The sequence below is a fragment of the Gracilinanus agilis genome, chromosome 2 (genome assembly GCF_016433145.1).
Source record: "Gracilinanus agilis isolate LMUSP501 chromosome 2, AgileGrace, whole genome shotgun sequence".
Taxonomy (NCBI): Eukaryota; Metazoa; Chordata; class Mammalia; order Didelphimorphia; family Didelphidae; genus Gracilinanus; species Gracilinanus agilis.
This window is the reverse complement of record NC_058131.1, coordinates 614,666,959-614,691,169: the sequence shown is the minus strand read 5'-3', so window position 1 is coordinate 614,691,169 and position 24,211 is coordinate 614,666,959. Positions and strand designations below refer to the sequence as shown.

Below are 24,211 nucleotides of genomic sequence, written 5' to 3'. Positions count from 1 at the left end.
GCTGAAAACAAAAGGGTGGCCAGGGCCAGCCTGGAGAGGAATGGCTATTGCATCAGCTGGGAGAGTGCTGCCTTACTTAGCATGCTGGAATCCATCCTCTTCTAATCCATTTGGCCACACAGTGGCCTGGGGAGGCTGGAACAAAGGATCTAGGGGGAGATTCTAAAAGGCTGTTGGCCTTTGTCTTGCTCCTGAATGGACATGAATACTACAGTGAAAACAGCCTAAAACAGTATTTTCTACTGGAGTCAGATGTCTTCTTGCTTCAAGAAATTAACTTGTCTCCAGGTGAAAACTTGAGAGAATTCCAGATGTATTATAAAGTACAGAAGTTAGTCAACAAACAATGACTAAGCTTGTACTAGGTAGGCACTTGGCTAAGAACTGGGGAAACAAAGAAAGCCAGAAAAACATGGCCCTTGCCCTCAAGGAGCTCCCACTCTAACAAAGGAAGCAAAACATTTGTCCAGGTACTTAATAATGCTGGGATTGATGGCATCTATCTTAGATTATTGGAGGGTCCAAAATAACCCATTAACCAATGAAGAGGTGTTTCTTTTTGCTGATTGCAGTTCTCGCTCAGCTTCTTCCTTGGTGTAACAATAAAGAGCCTATAACCAATGTTTGATAGAAGGGAGAGAGAGAGTCTGTATGGTGAGTCTCTCTTCCAGTTCTCCCCTAGGGCTGAATATACACTGGGAGACTTCAAGAGGGTATCACCCTGAAACTTGGTGACCTGGATGGTCGTGCCACCCCACAGGAGTTCCCACGAGGCTTCCTTATAAGATGATGTATGTGGTACCCCAATCTGATTCTGAATGAGGATGGGGTTCACACAAGCCTCCCCTGAGGTCAGTCAACTTCACAGCAGGTGGTCTGGCTTCAAGATGGAGGCAGCCAGACCAAGCTGTGGTTCCCCTCTCCCTTGTTGTCTCTCAGGCACGCTGGAACGCTATCTGACTGATGAATGGCTTTTATTATTCACAATTCAGGGATTGGGGAAAGGGGTGAAGGGTAGAGGGATTTTTGGGGTGCCCTCTTCTCTATTTCTTTCGGGTCCATCACTTAGGTGGGAAACTCAATGGTTCCCACTTCTAAGCTTCTTCCCTCACCCCTTCTCCTTCTGTTTCTGTTTCTAGTTTTCTGTTTCTATCCTTTTTCTTTAATTGTAAGTTTTGACTGAAAGAGGGTATCTCAGCAAGGTTGGGTAATGGGAGAAGGAGACTAAGAGATTGCTCCCAAAATGGAGTCCAAAAACTTAGCTGACTCTATGGTTGAAGTCTTGATGGGTGAGATGCGAAGGAATGGCTTTGATCAGGGAATCAGGGTTTCAGTTTCCAAACAAAAGATCCTCAGGAAGCCCTCAGGACTGGATCCAAGCTGGGATGTCTACCTCCTCCCTCTCTCAGTCCTCCACCAGAAGCCCTCTTCTCCTTCCTCCCCCAGAGAATCTCCCAGAATCCCCTCTGGTCCCAACTGTCACCAACTGTCATGTCAGCAACTCCTTCTCTGGCTCCATTCGTACCATCCCCCTTGCACAAATCCCATCCTTACAGTATCCCGATTTTGTGTGGTGGGACTTTTTCCAAAAGTCTCACTTAATTCATGCATAACTATTTCCTATTCCTATCTTATGTTCCTCCTCCCTCCAAAATAATAAATCCTTATCTTATCTTATCACTATACTAATTTTCTATTCCTATTCTAAGATAGGTTTTGGTAGGGGGATGAGGGTTGCAATTTATATAACAATATTTATAGGGTGTAAAACAATTTTGTAACAAGAAAAGTTTTCAATTGAACACAATGTCTAAATTTACAGTGTAACAATTTTCTTATCCTTAAACTCTTCTAAGTTATTATTTAACCCATCTGATTTTAACAGAATTTTAACTTGTTTCTACTTTTATTGTATAAGTCTATCAAGTAATGCAATACAACTATCTTATTATTCTTAGCTGTTATCAAATTTTGTTTAAACTACCTATGTTTTAAATGCAATGTTAGTTTTTATATTGAGAATCTATTTTAGTATATTAGTATTCTTAGTTATCTATCCTATAACACTTACAGATTTTATTCTTATGCTTTCCCTGCACTAGCTCACTAAAAATTTTTTAACTTCCCTAGTCCTTTCTGCACTTTCCCTATGTCTAATGTCCAAAATATCTGCTAAATTATTAGTATGCTACAGTATCTACATGGTTAGGGACTATTATTTACAATTCTACTCTGCTTTTCCAACCTCTGTTACAGGTATATATAAATTTTACACAATATACACTATTATACATTTGTACAAGCATTAGTCCTGCATATTAATGTTAATCAGATAATAAAATTGTTTGATCTTCTTATGTGGTTAAAATCTTATGGAACTTGCAACTATTTACATTATAGACATATACACATTTTATATTTACACAATCTTCAGACACTCACTTATTTACACGAGGTCTCGACTAGATATCATTTTTGTGTTGTGTTTTGTGTTCTCTTTATGTACTGTGCATGCAAAATACTCGTTTTCAAAGTTGTCAATTTTCTTCAAGTTGTCTGTAGATTTCTCTTGTATTTTGATGCTATGTACTGTGGTTGAATTTTCCCTAAAGTGTGAGGTTTATTTGTGTTTTTGTGCTATTACTGCACCATAGTCTTATGTAAACCATTTCCTTCTGTCCTCTTCTTTGTGCAGTTGTCCATTTTTGCAAAGTTCAAAAGTTTTTTTCACAATGTCTTTTCAAGTACTCTTTTCTTGCATCTTTCTTCTTGGTGATTTTCCCAATTTCCTTTTCTTCTCTCGATTCTTTTCCCCTTCTCTGTTTTTCTGTCACATGTTGTCAGTTGTCGTACATGTTGTCGGACAGGCTCTCTAGTTTGCATCCAGGAACAGTGTGGATTGTTATGTTTTGTCAGTGATGTCAATTGTTTGTGTGTATGTATGTTATATACATTTTCAGATGTTTTGCAATGATTTAGCTAGGTTTTGTGGATCAATATCGACTTATATATGCTTTCCTTTTGGAGAGGTAATGTTCTCTATTGGTGGAACTAGCAATCCAATATTGTTTTTTTTTTAACCCTTAACTTTTGTGTATTGCTCCTATGTGGAAGAGTGGTAAGGGTGGGCAATGGGGGTTAAGTGACTTGCCTAGGGTCACACAGCTGGGAAGTTTCTGAGGCCGGATTTGAACCTAGGACCTCCCGTCTCTAGGCCTGACTCTCAATCCACTGAGCTACCCAGCTGCCCCCCCCCCAATATTGTTTTGATTTCCTTTCATATACTGTTTTCATTGCTACAGACTACTCCTCATTATGTTTGTAATCCTTCTGTATTTAGGTTTTCCTTTAGGTGTTCTGTACTTTTGATGATTAGTCATCTAATACATGTATGAAACATAGCCACTCACGTCTTTCCTCAATGCCTATGTGTGGTACCCTGATTACTGTACATTTGCTTCTTGATATGGTCTTTTCATTTCCTCTTCATCATGTCATCAGAGTCTGTGTAAACAGGGTATGGTTGTGATGGCTTCGTATTAATTACATCTAATGCTAAAACTGCTTCCATGTCCATATCTGCTAAGTCATTTTCTGGTAGCATACTAGTCATGTGTAGTTTGTCGTTTTCTGTTTCTCGGTTGACTTGGCTCATGGGTTCAGCTGTTTCTGTTTTTTGATTCATTTGAATCACTGGAATCTCTATCTCTGTATATCCCATGGCCCCTTCCTGTTGTAAAGTGGCTACTATTTGTTCTGGCTTTGGACCCTCAGGTTGCAATGCATTTTGATCTTGCAATGCATTTGATTCCCCTACATTGTTGTTTCTGTATGGCATTAACATGTTGTTATCTTGATTGTTACCCTGGCTTGGCTGTACTATTTTATGGATTGATTCATTGTTCTGTGTGAGTGGATTCCTCTATTTGGTCATCTCTTATGCATTTAGAATTCTCTCCAGGTGTAGGCATTCCTGAAGTAACACAAGCTTGTAAGTTCGAATCAAGGTTTTTCTCAGAGATTTTTTTGGCTCAAAGTATTTTACTGTTGGGTTTAAGTTTGAATGTCCTAGTATGCCAATGCAATCCTTTTCTCTGTTACCCTTTTCATGTGCCAACTCTCTTGTGTCAGTGCTTAAGGATAATGCTTTTTCCTTCCCAATGTTCTTTACTGTAAGCTGCTTTGCACTTTCTTTCATATCATTGCCTGTCTGCATGTGAAACTGCTCAGAACACCCATTTAAGCATATCTCTTGAACTGTTGCATTTGGATTTGTCATTAGTTGATCTTTTTGTGCATGTTCTATCTTTATGCTATGATCTTGTATATCTGGAACTTTCTTGTCATTAAGTGTTGAGGATTTTAAGTTTAAATCTGTTGTTGCTGGTACTTTGCATGTTGCAATTTCCTTATTATTTGTTAGTGTTATAGTCATTATGTTTGGTTTAAAGTCTGGTGTAAATGCATTTGTATTTTTCTCCTTTCTCTTTGAATCATTGTCTTTTATCCCATAAATTTTGTTTTTGATTTCTATTACATCCCTGATTGTTTGATTCTCTTCTTCTATTTGATCCCTAGATTTAATCTTTGCTTTTCCATCTCCATAGTGTATTTCCACACCCAAGTCTCTTATATCATGGTTTTTATATCTTTTCCCATTGCCACACCACTTGGGCTTTCCCTTATGTTACTGGGCTGATTCCTGGCATCATAAGGTATCATGTTTTCCTTTTAGTACTTGGGAATAACGTGGTTTTTCGCCCTCTGCTATGTATTTTTGCATAGTCTGCAGGTCGGGAGCACGCTGACTAGATGATACACAATTGTGATCACAACATTTGTTTTCTTTCGTGAGTGTTGTATCTAGAATTTGTGCATGTATTATTGTAATTGCTTCTTTTGTTGTTGTTGCTCTTAAGTTGGGTTTTGAAGTGACAAATTTTCACTATATGCCCTAATTTCCCACAAAGAAAACACCTTATATTATTATTAAAGTTATTGCTAGTTTGTTTGGGTTGTTGGTACTGAAGTCTGGCTTTATGTGCGTGTAAGGCTGCCAGGTTTTTTGATTTCCTCTATTTCTTTTTGTTTGATGGTAGATTTAGCTTCTTTTAATTGCTCTTTTAAATCTTTTATGATATCATCTTTTTCTCTAATGGATTCTTCGGATTCTTTGGCTTTCTGATTTCCCAAGTGAACATATGCAACAGTTTTGCATAGGTCTTCCAAATTTAATGATTCCCATCCTGAACAATGCAAATTAAAGTATGTCCTAATTGGTAGGGAACTGCCCTTAATAAACTACCTCCTTATGTGCTGCAAGTTCAGTTCATTTAAGTCTTGGAACCCCAAAATTGTTTTCCCAGCTTTGACAAGCCTATCTAAATATGTTGAGGAATGTTCATTTATCTCCTGCCTTAATTTTTCAAATTTTCCCCAGGAATCAGGATGCTTAGCAAAGGATTTCATAGCTTCTACAAGATCTTCCCTAGCTCTTCTTAGGTATAGTAGGTTTTGATGACTGTTTAATTCTAGATCTTCATAATACTGTGGCCAAGATGTTAAGCTTGTGTTTCTAAGGGTCTCCTCAATAAAGTGTGCTTTCTCTGCTGGTGTAAATAATTCAGAAAGAAGAATTTCAGTGTCTGAAAATGTGGGATCAGAAAGTCTCAATGCTCTCTTAAATTCTTTTATGGCCTGTTTATACTTTAAGGATGGGATTTGTGCAAGGGGGATGGTACAAATGGAGCCAGAGAAGGAGTTGCTGACAGTTGGTGACAGTTGAGACCAGAAAGGATTCTGGGAGATTCTCTGGGGGAGGAAGGAGAAGAGGGCTTCTGGTGGAGGACTGAGAGAGGGAGGAGGTAGACATCCCAGCTTAGATCCAGTCCTGAGGGCTTCCTGAGGATCTTTTGTTTGGAAACTGAAACCCTGATTCCCTGATCAAAGCCATTCCTTCGCATCTCACCCATCAAGACTTCAACCATAGAGTCAGCTAAGTTTTTGGACTCCATTTTGAGAGCAATCTCTTAGTCTCCTTCTCCCATTACCCAACCTTGCTGAGATACCCTCTTTCAGTCAAAACTTACAATTAAAGAAAAAGGATAGAAACAGAAAATTAGAAACAGAAACAGAAGGAGAAGGGGTGAGGGAAGAAGCTTAGAAGTGGGAACCATTGAGTTTCCCACCTAAGTGATGGACCCGAAAGAAATAGAGAAGAGGGCACCCCAAAAATCCCTCTACCCTTCACCCCTTTCCCCAATCCCTGAACTGTGAATAATAAAAGCCATTCATCAGTCAGATAGCGTTCCAGCATGCCTGAGAGACAACAAGGGAGAGGGGAACCACAGCTTGGTCTGGCTGCCTCCATCTTGAAGCCAGACCACCTGCTGTGAAGTTGACTGACCTCAGGGGAGGCTTGTGTGAACCCCATCCTCATTCAGAATCAGATTGGGGTACCACATACATCATCTTATAAGGAAGCCTCGTGGGAACTCCTGTGGGGTGGCACGACCATCCAGGTCACCAAGTTTCAGGGTGACACCCTCTTGAAGTCTCCCAGTGTATATTCGGCCCCAGGGGAGAACTAGAAGAGAGATTCACCATACAGACTCTCTCTCTCCCTTCTATCAAACATTGGTTACAGGCTTTTTATTATTAAATTGGTTTATCAATCATTATCTTTGTTCTTTGTAGTCACTTTGTAGAAAATTTTAAAACATCATTTGTCAGGGGCAGCTAGTTGGTTCAGTGGGTTGATAGCCAAATTTAGAGATGAAGGTCCTGGGTTCAAATTTGGACTCAAGTATTTCCTAGCTATGTCACCTTGGGTAAGCCATTTAACATCTGCTGCCTATCCCTTACCACTCTTCTGCTTTGGAACCAGTTTTGATCATAAGATGGAAGATAAATTTAAAAAAAAAAATCAGTTGTTCCACCCAGTATGGATTGGCTTCCTCTAGATTGGCTCCTGCCATCCCAATCTGCTGTTTCCTGGGTCACAGGATCAGAATGACTCAGTGTCCTTCCATAGATGAGTTCATGTAAAAGTCATGAATAAAAGGGAAAGAAAAGAGAGGTCTCCATTTTTCTTTGTTTTGACATTAATTTGAACTCACCCTGATTTCTTTTGTCCTAAAGCAAAATAACCAGCCCAACATGTTAAAGCCAACCCCTACAGTTGGCGTGTGAGATAGTTCTAAAGACAATGTGGCCACACAGAGTAAAACATACATTTTTAGCCGTCGCCCATGTGTTGATTTGTTTTTCTTGAATTTACTGATTTGTTCCAAGTGGTACATCTGTTGGGGGAGAATGGGACAGTTGTGGGTAGTGATAGAGATGCGAAAGAAAACCCCTAAAGAGCCGTGTCTCTAACGTGTCTATGAGAGTGGCTCTGCTTCCCTTCCTCTTGCCCACCTAATTCTCTGCAGTCTGGCCACTGACCTCATTATTCAATTAAAACTGCTCTTTCCAGAGGTGCCAGGGATCTCTGAATCACTAAACCGAATAACTCTCTTGGTCCTCATCCTCCTCGATCCCCCTCCAGCCTCTGGTCCTCGCTGTCCTTGATATTCCTTCCTCTCTAGGTTTTCATGACTGCTCCCTCCTGCGCTCCTTCCTCTCTGAGCACTCCTCCTCTGTCTGCTTTGCTAGGTCTTCCTCCAAGTGTGCCTGATGACCATGGGAGCCCCCCAGGGCTCTCCAATGATCTCTCTGCTAATGATAGTGCAGTTAGGTGGTACAGGTGATAAGAGTGCCAGGCCTAGAGTCAGAAAAACACCTCTTCCTGAGTTTAAGACTGGCCCCAGACTCTTACTAGCTATGTGCCCTGGGCAAGTCATTTAACCCCGTTTGCCTCAGTTTCCTCATTGAAAAATGAGTTGAAAAAGGAAATGGTAAACCTTTCCAGTATTTTTGCCAAGAAAACCCTAAGTGGGGTCACAAAGAGTCAGACATGACTCAAACCAGTGACTCACAATACTGATGATTCCTACATCTCCTAATTCAGCCGTCATCTCTCTTAACCTCCATTCTCATGTCCCCAGCTGCCTGTTAGACATCTTGAAATGGATGCCTATAGTAATAGTATTCATGTTGTACTTATAGATTTGCAAAGCGCTTTACACAGATGGTCTTTTATCTTCAAAACTTTAGAAAGTGGGAGCTATTATTATCCTAAATTTACAGACAGGGAAACCGAGGCAGGCAGAACTTATATGACTTGCCAAGGTCACACAGATGGTAAATATCTGGGATCAGTTTTGAACCCAGGTCTTTCTGACTCCAGCTCCAGCACCCTATCCAGTGTTCCACCACACTGATAACAGGTCCAAAACTGAACTCCCAACTTCCCCTCCTGCCCACTTTCTCACTTTCCTTTTGCTCTGGAGGGCACCATCCTCCTCCCAGAGTCACAAAAAGCTTGACCTCACCTTCTAGTCTTTTTCTTTCAACCCTCCCCAAATTCAAGCAGTTGTGAATCATGTTGGTTCTGTCTTTTTTACTTCTCTTCCATATGCCCCCTTCTCTCCTCCAACACTGGCACCTCCCTAGGCAGGCCCTCAGCGCCACCCTGGCCAATGGCAGTGGCCTGCTGGTTGGGCTCCCCACCCCCTGTCTCTCCAGCCTCCTCTTCATTCAGCTGCAATTGATCTTTCCAAGGTACAAACTGGCCCTGTCACCCTCCTGCTTCATAAACTTCAGGGGCTCCCCATCACGTCAAAGAGGCATTCAGGCCTCTTCATAACCTGCCTCAGGTTCCTCTTCCAGCCTTTCAGGTTCTCTGCATTCCAACAGTATTAGCCTCATCACCCGCTCAATATCCTCCTATCTCCTGACTGCATCTTCACTAGCCACCCCTCATGCCAGGGATCCTTTCTGGGCTCCTCTCTGTCTCCTTGCTCCCTAGCCACCTTCAAGGCCCAGCTGACATCACACCTATTGGGAGCCTTTCCTAATCCCCCTGAATGCTAGTGCCTTCCCTCTGTTGATTACCTGCATTCTGTCTTGTTTATATCTATTTTGTATGTAGTTCTTGCCTGGGGAAAAAGTCAGCTAGGGAATGCTGAGCCTAGAGTTAGTAAGACCTGTAAGAGGGAGATTTTAGATATTATAGATATATATTTAAAGTGTGGCCGCCAGGAATCAACAATTCAGATTGATTCGGTAATTAAAATAGACCCAAGTCAGGATCGGGTTTAAGGTAGTTTATTTACAATTAGGAAGGTAAAAGGTAGGGAAATAGAGAGAGGGAGAGACTAGTCCAGGCCTGCAGAGGCCTGGACAGAGAAAGGTTAAAAGGCTAAATAAATTAGGCTACAAGCCACAAGGCCTAGCAATCAGATAGGCTAGAGCCTACTTAAGGTAGAGTCTTGGAAAAATGCCAAGGTAGGCCAAGGAAGTCAGCCTAACTTACCCACATGACCATTCAGAGTAGAAGCTGCCTGAGGTCTCCCTCTAGATCCTTCAGCACCAAGTTCAAAGCGGGAACCTCCCTTTGCAGGAAGTAACCAACATACTTGAAGAGAGTGTCTCTTGTCACTTCCTATGGCTCCACCTCTAATTCAAGTCGACAAATGGCAGCCTCTATACTGATTTGGACTGCCCAAAGGGCAGTCCCTTGTTCTTGATTTGTTACTTATTGTCACATGTGGGTAACTTGTCTCCCCTCCCCACTAAGGGAGGTGGGGATGACATCATCTCGGATAGGTAGAGTTTTGACTAAGAATGGGCTAGAGCTAATTCCATTAACACAGACCTGAATTCAGTTCTGGCCTCAGATGCTTACTAGCTGTGTTATTCCGGGCAAGTCACTTAACTTCTGCTTGCCTCAGTTTCCTCAGCTATAAAATAGAGTAATAATAACACCTGCCTTCTAGAGTTATTGTGAAAATTAAATGAGATAATGTTTGTAAAGTATTTAGCACAGTGCCTGGCACAAAATAAGCCTTTAGTAATGGTTTTTTTCTTTCTTTCACACTGGAAGTCCCCCACACTGATAAAATCATATGTAGATCCTTCCTTTTGTTATTCTTTGTATGTTAAGATACTTTGTTCTTTAACGATTCTTAAATTCATAGTTAAAAAGAAAAAATTTTAAATCAATTTAAAAAAACAAGCTTCATGTACCAAATATTCATGGCTTCATAAACATGCTTTTTGTTCTTTGTTTATTGGAATATTTGTTATATGATGATTCCTAAGGTTGTAATAAAAAAGAAAATTAAAAAAAAATAAAGCAACCAAATTATGATCAAATGTCAGCCTCTACCTTCTTTGACTTCCCAGAATGGTACCTTGCAGAACTTTGTTCTTCTGTAGTCATTTTCATCTGAAGAGCTCAAAGTACTTTTATTCTCACATTATCTGTAGTAGGTAAAGTTAGGAGTAGAAAGTATTTCAGAAAGTGATATGGAGGCATAAGGGCTTCAATTGGTTTCTCAAGACCCCTTTCCATGATAATGATAAGAAGACAGTACAAAACCCATTGTAATGTATAAATAATTATGCCGATATGTTTTGTCTTAGCTAATTCATCTGTCTGAGCACTTTGGACTAAGATGTACAATTATTTTCCAGGGTATTATTTTGGGAAGCAAAAATATTGAGTGTCTGAGGTTAGTGGAGTACAGAAAATGTACAATTTGTGCAGCTGATTTTCTAGAATGCAAAAAATTAGCAGAGTTCAAAGAGAAATAAGAAATATTATCTGAAGGTAGGAAAATTTGAGTAAGTGTTTTGCCCTGGAATTAAGAAATTTATCTCTTGGGGAAAAAATATAAATAGTTTGACCTTTTTCACTGTCACTAACAAAAGCACAAAGGTATTATGATAACATGCTTATCATCCAAGGAAAACCACCATCTCTGATCTGCTGTATTTACATTTCTCTTGTAGTGGATGACAGTACAGGGGTTATAAACTGCATCTGTTGGAAAAGCTCACAAGATACTAAGCCATCTCCAGGTAAGATGATATTAATTGGCCACACTCATTCACCTTTGATTTAACCAATACATTTTATTTGTATAAATGAATCAAAACAGTAAACCTATATTTTCACATTAGTCCGTTGTGTTTTGTAGGCAATCAGTGACACACTTAAAACTTCTGCTGCTGCTTCGAAAACTGATAATGTAGTATAGTGTAACCATTCAGGTTTGTTCACCAACATTTTCACGATTCTTCTCTCCATCTACTTGGGGTTCATTTTCATCAGTGCTAATGGGAATGCAGTAGAATGTTGTGAAAGTCCGGCAGTTATGGGTCTTTGTTATTTAGGACAATTACTGAGTGGGACAGAACAACTATTCAATTTCAGCATGAGATCATGTTGATTGGTCAAAGGTCTTGAAGTTTACCTATATGGTAGCAAAACTAAACTCTCAAAGTCTTGAGTTGGCGTGACATCAATATCTCTGATTTATTATGTGTGCCACATAATATCCCAGGAATTGTGTGATCTATGAGTAGGTAGAATATTAGTTTTGAGGGAGCATCTAAAAATATTGTTTAGAAAATAACTTTTTATTGCTATATTTTGTTTTTACATTGCCTAGGTTTCCTTCTATCCCAGAGAGCTATCCGTTAAAACAAACAAAAAAAATTTCTAAAAGAAAAAGAGAAGATTGATATTTGGCAATTAGCAAATCACTGGTTACTTTGGAGCAAGCAGTTTTTGTTGAATGACAAGATCAGAAGACAGACTATAGAGAGTTAGAATGAGAGGAAAGAAAATGGAGACATTTATTATGGAAATATGTGCCCAAAGAGTTTTGCCATGAAAAGGAAGAAGTATATAGGACAATAGCTAGCGGGTATGGATGGGTCAAGTGAGGCTTTTTGAGGTTGGAAGAGAGATGGTTATGTTCGTAGGTAGCAGAGAACCAGCCAGTAGAGAGGGAGAGATTGAAGATAAGTGAGAGTGTGGATAATAGAAGGAGCAATTTGCCTGGAGAGAGTTTGGAATGGGATCATTCATGCAGGGCTAGGGATTTGCTTTGGCAGTAAAAGGTTTCATGGGTGAAAGAGGAGATGGGAGTAGAAAGCATCTTAGTGGTGTGGGATGAGAAGCAGGAAAGAAGAGGGAGCTCTCTGTAAATGGTCCTAGTTTTTTTAGTAAAATATGAGGCAAAATTCTCAACTAATGGAATGGGGCAAGGAGGACCCTTGAAAGATTTAAAGAGAGATGAAAATGTTTGGAAAAACTGCTATGGTGAGTAGAATAGGGAATCAATTAGGGAAGTGTAAAAGGTTTGTCTTGCTGTGTAATAAGGGCACAGTTGAAATTATATAGCATAAATTTGTAGCATATTCAGTCAGCTAGGTTCCATGATTTTCTCTAGCTTCATTCAGAAACATCTGAATAGGAATGAAAGCAATAGATGGTGGGAGTAATCTAAGACTGAAGCTTGGCAGGGCAAGTGCAGCAGTAGGATAAGAGGACAAGAGACTGGAGAGGAAAGGGAAGTATAGAGTGAACTGGTTCACCAAAGAATCAAGATGGGGAAGGGAGGAGAGTGTAAAGAACTGAGTGGTTGAGACATTGAAGGCTCCAGTGAAGATGAAGAATAAGGTTAGGGAATGAAAGGCAAAGAGAGAGATAGAGTGGCAATAGATTTTGATCAGATAAAGGAATTTCAGAGTTCATTAACATGGATGAGGAACACTTGTGGGTGATGATCAAGGGAATGACTATCTCATTGGGTAAACAGTGTAGAATAAAGTAGTAGGTCCTTGGAAGTAAGTTGAGAAATTGAGAGGATAAAGTGTTTGAGGGAGATTCAATAGGTATTTGAAGTCCCCTAGTATGAGGGCAGCAGTTGGGAGAGGAGAGAAAGATTGTGAGCCAGGCACTGAACTTGTTTAAAAATGATGGCATGAGGTCAGTTAGACAGCAGCCATCAGAAACTTGATTGGCTGAAAAATGTGAATTGAGGGACCCTCAAAAGAAGAGAGGTTACTGAGTGATGATGGTAGAGGGCCTTTGTTTTCTCTATTTTGATATTTTTTGGATACAAATGGAGTATACAGATTATACACTCATTTAATCCTCATTCTTACTCTGTGACTAGATGACCTTCCCACCCCCCTTCCTTTTCTGGTCATGTAGTAAGTTCTCTGATGAGATTATTCACATTATTTTTCATTTCTCACCTGAATGCACTACTCTGGGGTTTTTTCCCAACTTTTCTACTGTGCCCCAGGAAGCTCATTATTGGGAAAACCTCATCATCATGCAAGATTTCAGCAGCCTTGGGACTCTTGGCACTGACCCTCTTTTTGAAGGATGAGGCCCTGAATTCTAATTCTTCCATTTAAGGAGGGTGCTCAGCTCAAATATCTTCTCATTTCTCACCTGGCTGTATTGATCTGGATCTTCTCTGACTTTTTTCATTATGAGCCCATGTCAGGTACCCTTCTCTCTGGCTTTCCAGCCTTCTATGTGTGGTTTTCCCCTTTTAGATTATAAGTACTTTAAAGGCAAAGACTGTCTTCTTTTTTTGTATTTATATCCCCAACACTTAGCACAATGCTTGCATTATAGTAGGTGCCTCACTCCACTGAAAAGGTATTTGTTACAGCTTATTCACTGCATCACTGGAAGAATATTGATGTCAAGGAAGTGAGCCTTCATTTCAGAAAAAAAAAAATTGGACTCAGTTTCTCATTGGCAGTCCAGCTTTGTGTTCTTACTTCTGGTCAAATATAGGATCAAGTCATTGTCCATCCGGAGTGTTCAGTATATGTGGGCTGATGGACTGTCTCTTTGGGCTATCCATCAGAATGCCTAAAAAGTCAGCTTTCTTCATTCACTTCCTTCACAGGATTTCCCTGTATGCATAATTACGTCAAATTCTTTTGAATGATTATGGATCTCATTTAGGAGTATTCACAGTATTCCAGGGTTTGATTAAATTAGTTCGGGATCTCATATAGAGAAAATCCCTTTTCTCTTCAGGCTACAGGCTGAATGTCCTCTTAAGACAGAGGTGACAAATACTTTGGGGAGCAGACAGGCAAGTTCCATACCTCACTTGATAGTAATAATCAAGATTCTCAGAGTTATGACTATTGTTACACCTTTCAGAAAATCTTTACAGTCTTGGCATATTTATACTAGACACCTTGTTAAAGGAGAGTTTTTAGGGAAGCATTTTTATCTGCCAGAGAAAATGCCTTTTTATAGCCAACAGTTAAGCACAGTAGAGTCTTTTATTCTCTGTACCTTTTAGTCTGTTGGGTTTCTAAAGATGTGCCTTGTAGGGTATATCTTATGAAATCCTGCCTTTTCCCTTCATACTCATTCATTTAGGATAACCTTGATGAATATGTAGATAGATTATTCTGATAAAGATTTTATAGAGATAGGAAAGTAAGAGCAAGGTTTCCTCCCTTCAAACTCTATCATCCTTAGGGGTTATACAGAGCAAGCCTCATTAGACAAAGTCTGGGACCAGTTCTGTTTTGTCTTAATGATTTTGAAAGAAGAATGGAAAGGGAAAGAAAGAGAAATAGTCTTGGAGGGGAAGAGAAAAGAAGGTTAGGGGAAATAATTTCACCTAATTGAGTGTGCAAGTAGAAGTTTCTACAAACAAAGAGAAAGGAGAAGAGGGAGTGACTGACACTTGTACCTCACTCTTATCTGAACCAGTTAATGGAAGGAAGAGTACACATGCACACACACACACACAGAGTTAGATACAGAAATACATTTCACTCAATGAGGAAATTGGAAAAGAGAGTTAGAAGTCATTGAATAATAAAGCTGATTTCGTTTTTAAAATATTGAACTTTTGTAGAATTTCATTGCTTCCTAATCTTCTACAGTAGGTGTTGACATGAGTTACCTATGATTTTCTTGATGATTTTTTTTTGTAAATGCTTTCCATGAATGCTGCAATATGAGATAATCAAGTATCCCACAAAATGATAGTTGTAATTGCCTTTGAATACACACACACACACACACACACACACACACACACACACACACAAAATCTTAACTCTTATTTCCTTTTCCATGAAGAACTGTGATCAAGCCTTTTTATTTGCAACTTCATATTAACTTCTGGTTTCATTTATAATGAGACTATTGAGATTCATAGGATTCAGTTCTTCTAGCACGATCACTTATAGGTCATTGGTCTCATATTTAGAGTATTAACAGTTATTTTCATAAATAAGTAGAGTCTAAATAAGTTATTTTCTTTTTTTCTTTTATTTTTCTTCTCCTTTTTTTATACCCTTAACTTCTGTGTATTGGCTCCTTGGTGGAAGAGTGGTAAGGGTGGGCAATGGGGGTCAAGTGACTTGCCCAGGGTCACACAGCTGGGAAGTGTCTAAGGCTGGATTTGAACCTAGGACCTCCCGTCTCTAGACCTGACTCTCAATCCACTGGGCTACCCAGCTGCCCCAGTTATTTTCATAAAAAAGTGTAGAGTCTAAAAATTGTGTGATTGTTAGCACCCTGTGACTCCTTTTTGCCATTCTTTCTCTATCACTGCCAAAGCAGAATGAGCACCAAAAAAGATTATTTAATTGATTTAGAGCTATCAGGGATATTAGAGGCCATCTGAAACAACCCTCTTATTTTATAGATACAGAAACAGAGGCCCAGTGAGGTCATATGAGTAGGCAGATAACTGGCAAAATAGATAGATTGTGGGAGTTAGAAAGGCCCGAGTTCAAATTCTGCCTCTGACACTTACTAGCTATTTGACCTAGAGCAAATCATTTATCCTTGTTCAGACTGTTGCCTTATCCAAAAAATGAGATTATAATAATAATGCCTATCTCATAGGTGTGTTATAAGGATCAAGTGAGATAACACATGTACTATATAAATATTTGTCATCTAAAGTCATGCGGATAGAAAAGCTGAAATTTAAACCCACTCCAAATCCAGTGCTCTTTCCATTATACCACAATATCTCCCCTTCCATGGCCAGCCTCCTGGTGAGGAGCCTCTTTAACTAAATTGGTCCTTAAAAAGTGAATAATCTGAACTATACTCAAGGCCAGCATGCTAGAACCTGCCATTTTGCTATCTGGTTCCATAACCCCAAACATCTCTCAGTTATTCCATGCCACAGTCTGACACTGGAGTGTAGAACTTTGTAGGTAACCAATGTAGGTAAGGTAATGTTTTTTTCTTAAGTCATTTAACTGCTCATTCTTTTATTTTAATATAATTGGTCTCAATTAAAAACCTTCCTACTGGAAAATATCCTAGAAAAATCTTTTTCAGGCGCAATTTTTTTCTTTTTCTTTCTTTTTTTTTATGTAATAATTTTATTTTTTAGAAAATTTAACATGATTACATGATTCATGCTCTTACTTTCCCCTTCACCCCCTGACTCACCACCCCCCCAATAGCTGATGCGCATTTCCACTGGTTTTAACATGTGTCATTGATCAAGACCTATTTCCAAATTGTTGATAGTTGCCTTGGTGTGGTAGTTTCGAGTCTACATCCCCAATCATGTCTGCCTCAACTCATGTGTTCAAGTAGTTGCTTTTCTTCTGTTTCCACTCCTGTAGTTCTTCCTCTGAATGTGGGTAGTGTTTTTTACCATAAGTCCCTCAGAATTGTCCTGGGTCATTGCTTTGCTGCTAGTACAGAAGCCCATTACATTCGATTTTACCATAGTATATCAGTCTCTGTGTACAATGTTCTTCTGGCTCTGCTCCTTTTGCTCTACATCAATTCCTGGAGGTCTTTCCAATTCACATGGAATTCCTCCTATTTATTATTCCTTTGAGCACAATAGTATTCCATCACCAGCATATTCCACAATTTGTTCAGCCATTCCCCAATTGGAGGGCATCCCCTCATTTTCCAGTTTTTTGCTACCACAAAAAGCGCAGCTATAAATATTTTTGTACAAGTCTGTTTATCTATGATCTCTTTGGAATACAACCCCAACAATGGTATGGCTGGATCAAAGGGCAGGCATTCTTTTATAGTCCTTTGAGCATAGTTCCAAATTGCCATCCAGAATGGTTGGATCAGTTCACAACTCCACCAGCAATGTATTAATGTCCCAATTTTGCCACATCCCCTCCAACATTCATTACTCTCCCCTGCTATCATTTTAGCCAATCTGCTAGGTGTGGAGGTGGTACCTCAGAGTTGTTTTGATTTGCATTTCTCTAATTATTAGAGATTTAGAACACTTTCTCATGTGCTTATTGATACTTTTGATTTCTTTATCTGAAAATTGCCTATTCATGTCTCTTGCCATTTATCAATTGGGGAATGGCTTGATTTTTTTATACAATTGATTTAACTCCTTGAATATTTGAGTAATTAGACCCCTGTCAGAGTTTTTCATTATAAAGATTTTTCCCAATTTGTTGTTTCCCTTCTGATTTTGACTACATTGTTTTTGTTTGTACAAAAGCTTTTTAATTTAATATAATCAAAATTATTTTACATTTTGTAATTTTCTCTAACTCTTGCTTGGTTTTAAAATCTTTCCTTTCCCAGAGATCTGACAGGTATAGTATTCTGTGTTCACTTAATTTTTTTATAGTTTTTCTCTTTATATTCAAGTCATTTACCCATTCTGAATTTATCTTGGTGTAGGGTGTGAGATGTTGATCTAAACCTAATCTCTCCCATATTGTTTTCCAAATTTCCCAGCAGTTTTTGTCAAATAGTGGATTTTTGTCCCCAAAGTTGGGCTCTTTGGGTTTATCATACACTGTCTTGCTGATGTTACTTACCCTAAGACTATTCCACTGATCCTCCCTTCTATCTCTTAGCCAGTACCATACTGTTTTGATGACTGCTGCTTTATAGTATAGTTTAATATCTGGTACTGCTAAGCCACCTTCCTTCACATTTTTTTCATTATTTCCCTTGCTATTCTTGATCTTTTGTTATTCCAAATGAACTTTGTTATAGTTTTTTCTAATTCAGTGAAAAAGTTTTTTGGTAGTTTGATAGGTATGGCACTAAATAGGTAAATTAATTTGGGTAGAATTGTCATTTTTATTATGTTAGCTCATCCTACACACGAGCAATCAATGTTTTCCAATTGTTTAGATCTAGTTTTAATTTTTGGAAAGTGTTTTGTAGTTGTTTTCGTATAATTCCTGTGTTTGTTTTGGTAGATAAATTCCTAAGTGTTTTGTATTGTCTAGGGTGATTTTAAATGGTGTTTCTCTTTCTACCTCTTGCTGTTGTGATGTGTTGGAAATATATAGAAATGCTGATGATTTATGTGCATTTATTTTGTATCCTGCAACTTTGCTAAAGTTGTTGATTATTTCTACAAGCTTCTTAGTTGATTCTCTAGGATTTTTTAAGTAGACCATCATATCATCTGCAAAGAGTGATAGCTTAGTCTCCTCATTGCCTATTTTGTCAGGCACAATTTTATCATCAAACTAAAATTGCTTCCATGTCAATTAACACCTGAAAGTAAAATATTTGCTTCTGAAAACATGCCATTTTGAGAGAACGGCTTGGGTTGTCCTTTTAGGGCTAAATTTAAGAAGACTTAATCCTTTAATTTTGCCATTTTAGAGTGGGTTTGACTTTCAGGTCAAGAATACTGCTATATTTTAGCAAGAGAACTTGACAGCATTATAAATTAAATATTTTAAAATAATATTCCTATTTAGGTCACAGTGTATTCTCTAAGTTGCTATGTTCTGAGTTATCATATAGGCCAGGGCTTTCAGCCTTTCAAGTATAAGAGCCCTTTTTAACATTAAAAAAATTCAGAAATCATATGATAGCAGTTACATTATTAGTATCCATTTTATTGAGGAAATAGGTAGTGAGCAAGGCATAGTAGCACAAACCTGTGTAGACCCTTCTCTCAGGGAAGTGGATTGCTTGAGCTTGAGCTTTCTGACCTGCAGCCAGGCTAGAGGCAAAGTCTGTCCATAGCACTTAGAGTGAATCTCCAGGATAAGTGGGCCAGAGAGAGAAGAGGGAGGGAGGGAAGCACAAAAATTTAATAGAAACTTAGTAGGGCTTGTAAATGAACTTGTATTTTATCTATATAGCTTTGAAAATATGAATCCACAGATATATAACACAGCATTCTGTTTGTGGAGGCCTGTTTGCCCATTTATAGGTTTGCAGACCCCTAGTAATAGGTAGCTTCACAGGTACCTAAAGTGTCCAAAGTATAGATTTGGAATCTCTAGGCTATATCTAAGAAATTAGAGAGCCTTAGTCTCATTGGATCAGAAAACATCTCAGAAAGTGGCATTTATTAAAACTATTTTGTATTGTGTTAAAAATCAGATAACAACTGATGGAACAGAATGAAGTCGATTCAAATTACTGTAACTTCTAAAGGTGGCAAATAAGGCTTGCCATAATACTGTTTAAGAAATCACTACTTTATTAAATGCTTTGGGACAACTTTGAGCAACAGTTTTGGGAAGAAATAACTTAAATCTGTACTTTGTTGAAATCAATATTAATGTGAATATTTTTTCCAATGTTGCCTATTTTGACTCCACATCTTAGTAAAAACTGTTTCATGACCCCTGTGATTCCTTCTCCTGGGATCCAGGGCAGAAGATGCTGATATGGAATGACCACATACAGTAAAATGAATTTTCCCACAGGGAACAGGTTTTTCTAGCTTCGAGGCCTAATTCTCTCTCCCCTTTGCCCTGCTTCCTTGCCTACCTATTATAAGTAAAACATAAGTAAACACACAAGGAAGTTGAAGTTACCACAGTCCACCAAGCAAATGAGGGTATATAACTTTGCTTTCTAAGGGACTAGGTGAATGGGAGCTATTTTAAATTGGTCTGAGAAAAGGAATCTAAGAAATAACTTCTTGACAAGGAGGGAGAGAGGAGGAATGATTTTTATTTTTTAAACATTGATTCAGAAGTATTATTTAAGTGTCAAACTATGTATCATTCAGCTCCTTGCTCTATGGGTTCTCTTGACTGTCTGAACTCTCATCTTTTCTTAGTCCTCAATTCAGCTCCTATTTCACTGTTTTGTTTCTGTTTATCAAGTTAAGCGTTCATTATGTGCTCACTATGACAAAGCAACATGCTGTGTGCTGAGGATACAAAGAAAGATAAAAGTAGGCCTTCCTCTCAAGGAGCTCATGGTGTAAAAAAAACCATGGAGAAAACATCATTCAAAAAGCTATGTATAAACTCTCTTTCACTTTCTCTCTTTATCTGCCTCTGTCTCTCTATCTCCCCCATATATATGGTGGGTGGACAGATTGGTATAAATTTAGAACAGTCTCAGAGGAAAGGCACTAATATTAAGGAAGACCAGGAAAAGTCTTACAGAAGGTGAGACTCTAGCCAAGACTCGAAAAAAGGTAGGGAAGTGAGGAGGGAAAAAGGAGACAGCCAATGATAATGCTTAGCTTGAGAGATGGAGTGCAAGGAACAGCTAGGAGGCTGGTGTCTCTGGACCACAGAGTATTTGGAGGAGAGGAAGATTGGAAAGGTAGGAAGGAGCCAGCTTGTGGTGGGCTTTTAAAGTCAAACAGGATTTTATATTTGAATCTGGATGGGTCCATCAGATATGCCAGATTACCTGGGAGGGATATGGCCTGCCTTAAAAAAATTTCCTTTATTAAAAACATAGTTTCATTAATGTCCTTTGTTTTTACATCACAGCCATTTCTGGAAATATGTGCACACTTGGCAGGCTGCCAAAGTCTAACCTTCCCATGTAGCAAAAGAAAAACAATTAGCAAAAACACCCGATACTGTGACTGCATTTGACAGTGTATGTAATGTGCTAATGTGGCCCCCTGCCATGTGGGGAAGAGGAGAAAGGGTCCAAACACATCTTAGTGCTTATATCCCTCTCCAGTGCTGCTCTTGCTCTTACCCTGTTCCTCTCCTTTAAAATGTCTGTTCATACTACTTTTGCTTATCCTTGGGTGGCTATAAATTGGTGAAACTTGCTAATAATGTATGAACAATGGTCTGCCTTCCTGCCTTATATCCACATGGAACCCCTGTATCGGTCTCTATCAAGATTTTGATAGTCCCCAGTAGAGGGCTTCCCTCCTCCCTCCTGAGCGTCAGACGTTCAGTATGGTCCCTCCTCCTTTCTCAGTAACAAAAACTGTTTGTGCTTTGTCACTTGCAAAGGCCGAGTCCCAAAGACTAGTCACTGCCCAAGGAAGGCAAACATCTCAGGCTGCCACCAGGAAATGGATGGAGACTGAGCTGAGCTGTCACAGTGTGTCTCTGTGAGTGGAGCTGCTAATGGCTCACCGTTTCCTGCCCTCTCCACCCCTCATCCAGACCGTTCAGTGTGACAGAGGAGCCAGACTGCAGTTGTTTCTTGTGCTCTGTGCTCACTAAACAACCTTTTCTCAGTGAGAAATCTGCAGTAGCTTAGCCAGTATAGTTCATAAGGCACCCCAGCTTTATTATTTACGTCCTCATTTCTGTCCCAGAGACTTTCTACAGGCTTTTGGGAGAGCATGAACCATGACCCTGGTGCAGCAGATACCAGAGACAGCCTCATATCCCAGTGCTGACCCACAGGGGAGGAGAGCCAGGACCAAACACTAAGGCTGCAGCTGCCCTGGGCCTTCCACTCATTCTCACTGCATGCATTCTTCCCACCAAAAGTGATCCAATTTGATCTAAGATACCCCAGTTTCCTGCCCCTTATCTGGCTCCCTTCATAACCCCGCATAAAGCACTGGGACAATCCCTGACCTCTGGATTCAGTTGTTTTCCTACAGCCGGCCATTCCTTCCCTTTCCTGACTCAGCCAAGCCTGCTGTGCTTTTATTTTATATAAGGATACTAAAGGAGCAGAGCTATAGACCCATGACTATGAACTCTACACATGGTACTTTTTCTCATAATACCACGTTAGACAACAAACGTTTATTTTTATAATTTAATTTAATTTAATTTAATTTTCTTAATGATCAAATATCAATTTTCTCTCCTTCCTACCCTCATAGTGTGATGGTGATGAGGAGTCAGAGAAAAAACTATTGTAACAAATATTTATAGTCAAGCAAAACAAATTTCCACATTGACCATGTATAAAAATAAGATATTTTATTCTTCATTCTGAATCTGTTGCCTCTGTTAGGAGTTGGGTGGTTTGATTTCTTGTTAGACCCCTGAAATTATGGTTGATCATTGCTTAATCTTTCAAAGTTTTTTTATTAGTGTCATTATTAATAGTTATTGTTATTTAATAATATGATAAATTGTTCTCCAGGTTCTGTTCAGTTCATTCTGTTCATACAGATTTTCCCAGGTTTCTCTGGAACTGTCCCTTTTGCCATTTCTTTGCTATTTGCCCAGTAGTTTTTATATGCCAAAGTTAGTTCAGTCATTCCCCAACTGATGGATGCCCTCCTAGTTTTCCCTATTTTGTTATCAAGAGTATATTAAAATACTGTTGGTAAGCTACAGTGCCATTAACTTGAAATGAGTAACATTAATCACAACTGAAAACATATCTATGAATGTTAGCCAGGAGGAGGAAAAATTGGATATATTTACAGTTTAATATTTACTATATTGGACACACTTCTTTTTCAGGTATAACATCTCAGTGTTATACAAGTAACATTTCACAAGTTACATGTTCCTGTAACTGGTTTTGACTGACCAATTCTTTTATTTCTGAACACTGGAATCTTACCACCAGTATACACATCATGGTAGTAAGATAACAAAAGATTATATATGTAATATAAACATAAAATAACATATAACAAAATAAACATAGTTAAAATAGAAGTGCAAAGAGAGCAGTGAGAAAAAGGAAACAGAAAATAATCTCACACCATCTTAAAAGCCTTCTCCCAACATACAGATTTCAATATGAATCCAGTACCTTTTCTTTTTTTTTCTTTCTTTCCCTTTTGAAAAAACCCTTAGAATTTATATTAAATAGTGGTTCCAATGCAAAAGAGCTGTAAAGGCTAGGCCCTCGGGGTTCAGTGACTTGCTCAAGATCACATAGCTTGGAATTGTTTGAGTTCAGATTTGAACTCCTGTCTCAGGCTTGGCTCTCCATCCACTGAGCCACCTAGTTGCCCCACAATACTTTTACATTCTCCTTGTATCTTAAGCAAAATATGAGAGGATTTTCCTTCCTGCAGTTTCTGTGCCTTGTAATTAACCTTTTGTCTCCCCAACACAATGAGAAGGGGTTACCTCAGTTATTCATAAGAAGTGGTTGGGAACTTTTGGCTATGTTGAGTTTTCCAAAAAAGTCATGGGAACGAACCTTGCCTGCAACCCCATGGTTGGTTCCCACATCCCTTCCTCTGCCCGCCCCTTAAAGCCCCTTCATTTGGGGGTACCTATACTGGAGTTGAGACCCTCATTACCTCTTGCCTAGATCACTGGCTTCCCATCTAGTATCCCTGCTTCAGATGACTTCTCATTTTTTTCCTTCCTCACCTACTGCCAGATTGTTTCTAAGTAGAGATGTGTCTGGACCAACTCCAGCAGCTTCCTGTTGTTGCTAGGATAATCCATAAACTCCTCTGTTGGGGGTTTGAAGCCCTTTACAAACTGGTTCCAAGCTAGCTTCCCCTCCCCGGCAGTGCCTTCTAGAGAAACTGGCCTTTTCTCTGTTTCTCCTACACAGCCATCCATCTCTCTGCATGATGTCTTTGCACTGTGTGTTCAGTTATTGGAACTCCCTTCTCCCCTCAGTCTCTTGGAGTTCCTTGTTTCTTTCAAGAGTAATCTCAAGCGTGACTTTCTACATGAAACATTTCCTGATTCCCCCAAGTTTTGCTGCCTTTCCCTCTAAAGTTGTATTTTTTTGGTATTTTTTGAATTTGGTATCCTGAATTTGCCTAGAGGTTTATTTATTGTTGTCATCTCTGATCCCCCACTCAACAAGATTGACTATGGGTCCCCTTGTGGGCAGGGACTGTCACTCTTGTCTCTGTGTCACCAGTGCAGCTCCTGGCACATAGCAGGCACCAGACTTTAATAAATGCTTACTGACTGGTTGATTGATATGCTCTGACTTTCCTCCACTTTAATAAGGAGCTCAAGGGTAACATGGTCAGATCTGTGCCTTAGAAAAATTGCTTTGGCAGCAATGTGATGGATGCCTTGGAGTAAGTGGCAGAGACCACTGCAGTAATCTGGTGAGAGATGCCGAGTGCCCACCTACGGTGATCACAGGCAATAATCTAAATGCACAGCACATGCGAACCATGTTAGAATGTCATACAAGCAAGTGCGAGCA

At 39.3% G+C, this 24,211-nt stretch overlaps 1 protein-coding gene across 1 annotated transcript in view; it reads left to right on the top strand.

Moving 5' to 3' along the window:
* STN1 (STN1 subunit of CST complex) overlaps nucleotides 1-24,211 on the top strand; it is a 69,683-nt gene that overhangs the window by 5,258 nt on the left and 40,214 nt on the right. Inside the window, exon 3 of the mRNA XM_044662555.1 lies at nucleotides 10,900-10,968. Within this exon, the coding sequence (XP_044518490.1) occupies nucleotides 10,900-10,968 (69 nt within the window). The remainder of the gene's footprint in view (nucleotides 1-10,899; nucleotides 10,969-24,211) is intronic.